Raw genomic sequence first — 361 nt, 5'->3', positions numbered from 1 at the left:
GAGAGAGAGAGAGAGAGAGAGAGAGAGAGAGAGAGAGAGAGAGAGGCCCTGTTTCCAACCGTCTGTATGGTAGGATTTTGACACTGCCCTTATCGTTATAAAGCTAGCTTCAACACTTCTGCTCACCGTGTGCAACCATTGACACAAGCTGGTTCATGTGTTGCCAAGGCGATGAACAGGTCATGCTCGGGTTCGACAGCTGCAGGGTGATGGCGGGAGGGAAGGTATTGTAGGCGGACAGGAACTCACAGTCGCACTGCCATGGATTTCCCTTCATGTAAACCTGCACAGAAACATACAGCAATTATTATTCATTACATTTATTGTGTGTAAATATTTTTGGGAGAACAGGCGAAAGTCA

The 361-nt window shown here is 47.1% G+C and overlaps 1 protein-coding gene across 1 annotated transcript in view; it reads right to left on the bottom strand.

Annotated features, from left to right (window-relative positions):
* The window catches only part of LOC118432813, a 7,490-nt gene that overhangs the window by 1,688 nt on the left and 5,441 nt on the right, over positions 1-361 (bottom strand). Inside the window, exon 3 of the mRNA XM_035844432.1 lies at positions 127-283. Coding sequence (XP_035700325.1) covers positions 127-283 — 157 coding nt within the window. The remainder of the gene's footprint in view (positions 1-126; positions 284-361) is intronic.

Source organism: Branchiostoma floridae, chromosome 16 (genome assembly GCF_000003815.2).
Source record: "Branchiostoma floridae strain S238N-H82 chromosome 16, Bfl_VNyyK, whole genome shotgun sequence".
NCBI classification, from domain to species: domain Eukaryota; kingdom Metazoa; phylum Chordata; class Leptocardii; order Amphioxiformes; family Branchiostomatidae; genus Branchiostoma; species Branchiostoma floridae.
Note: the sequence above shows the minus strand (reverse complement) of the source record. Positions and strands in the feature narration are given on the sequence as shown.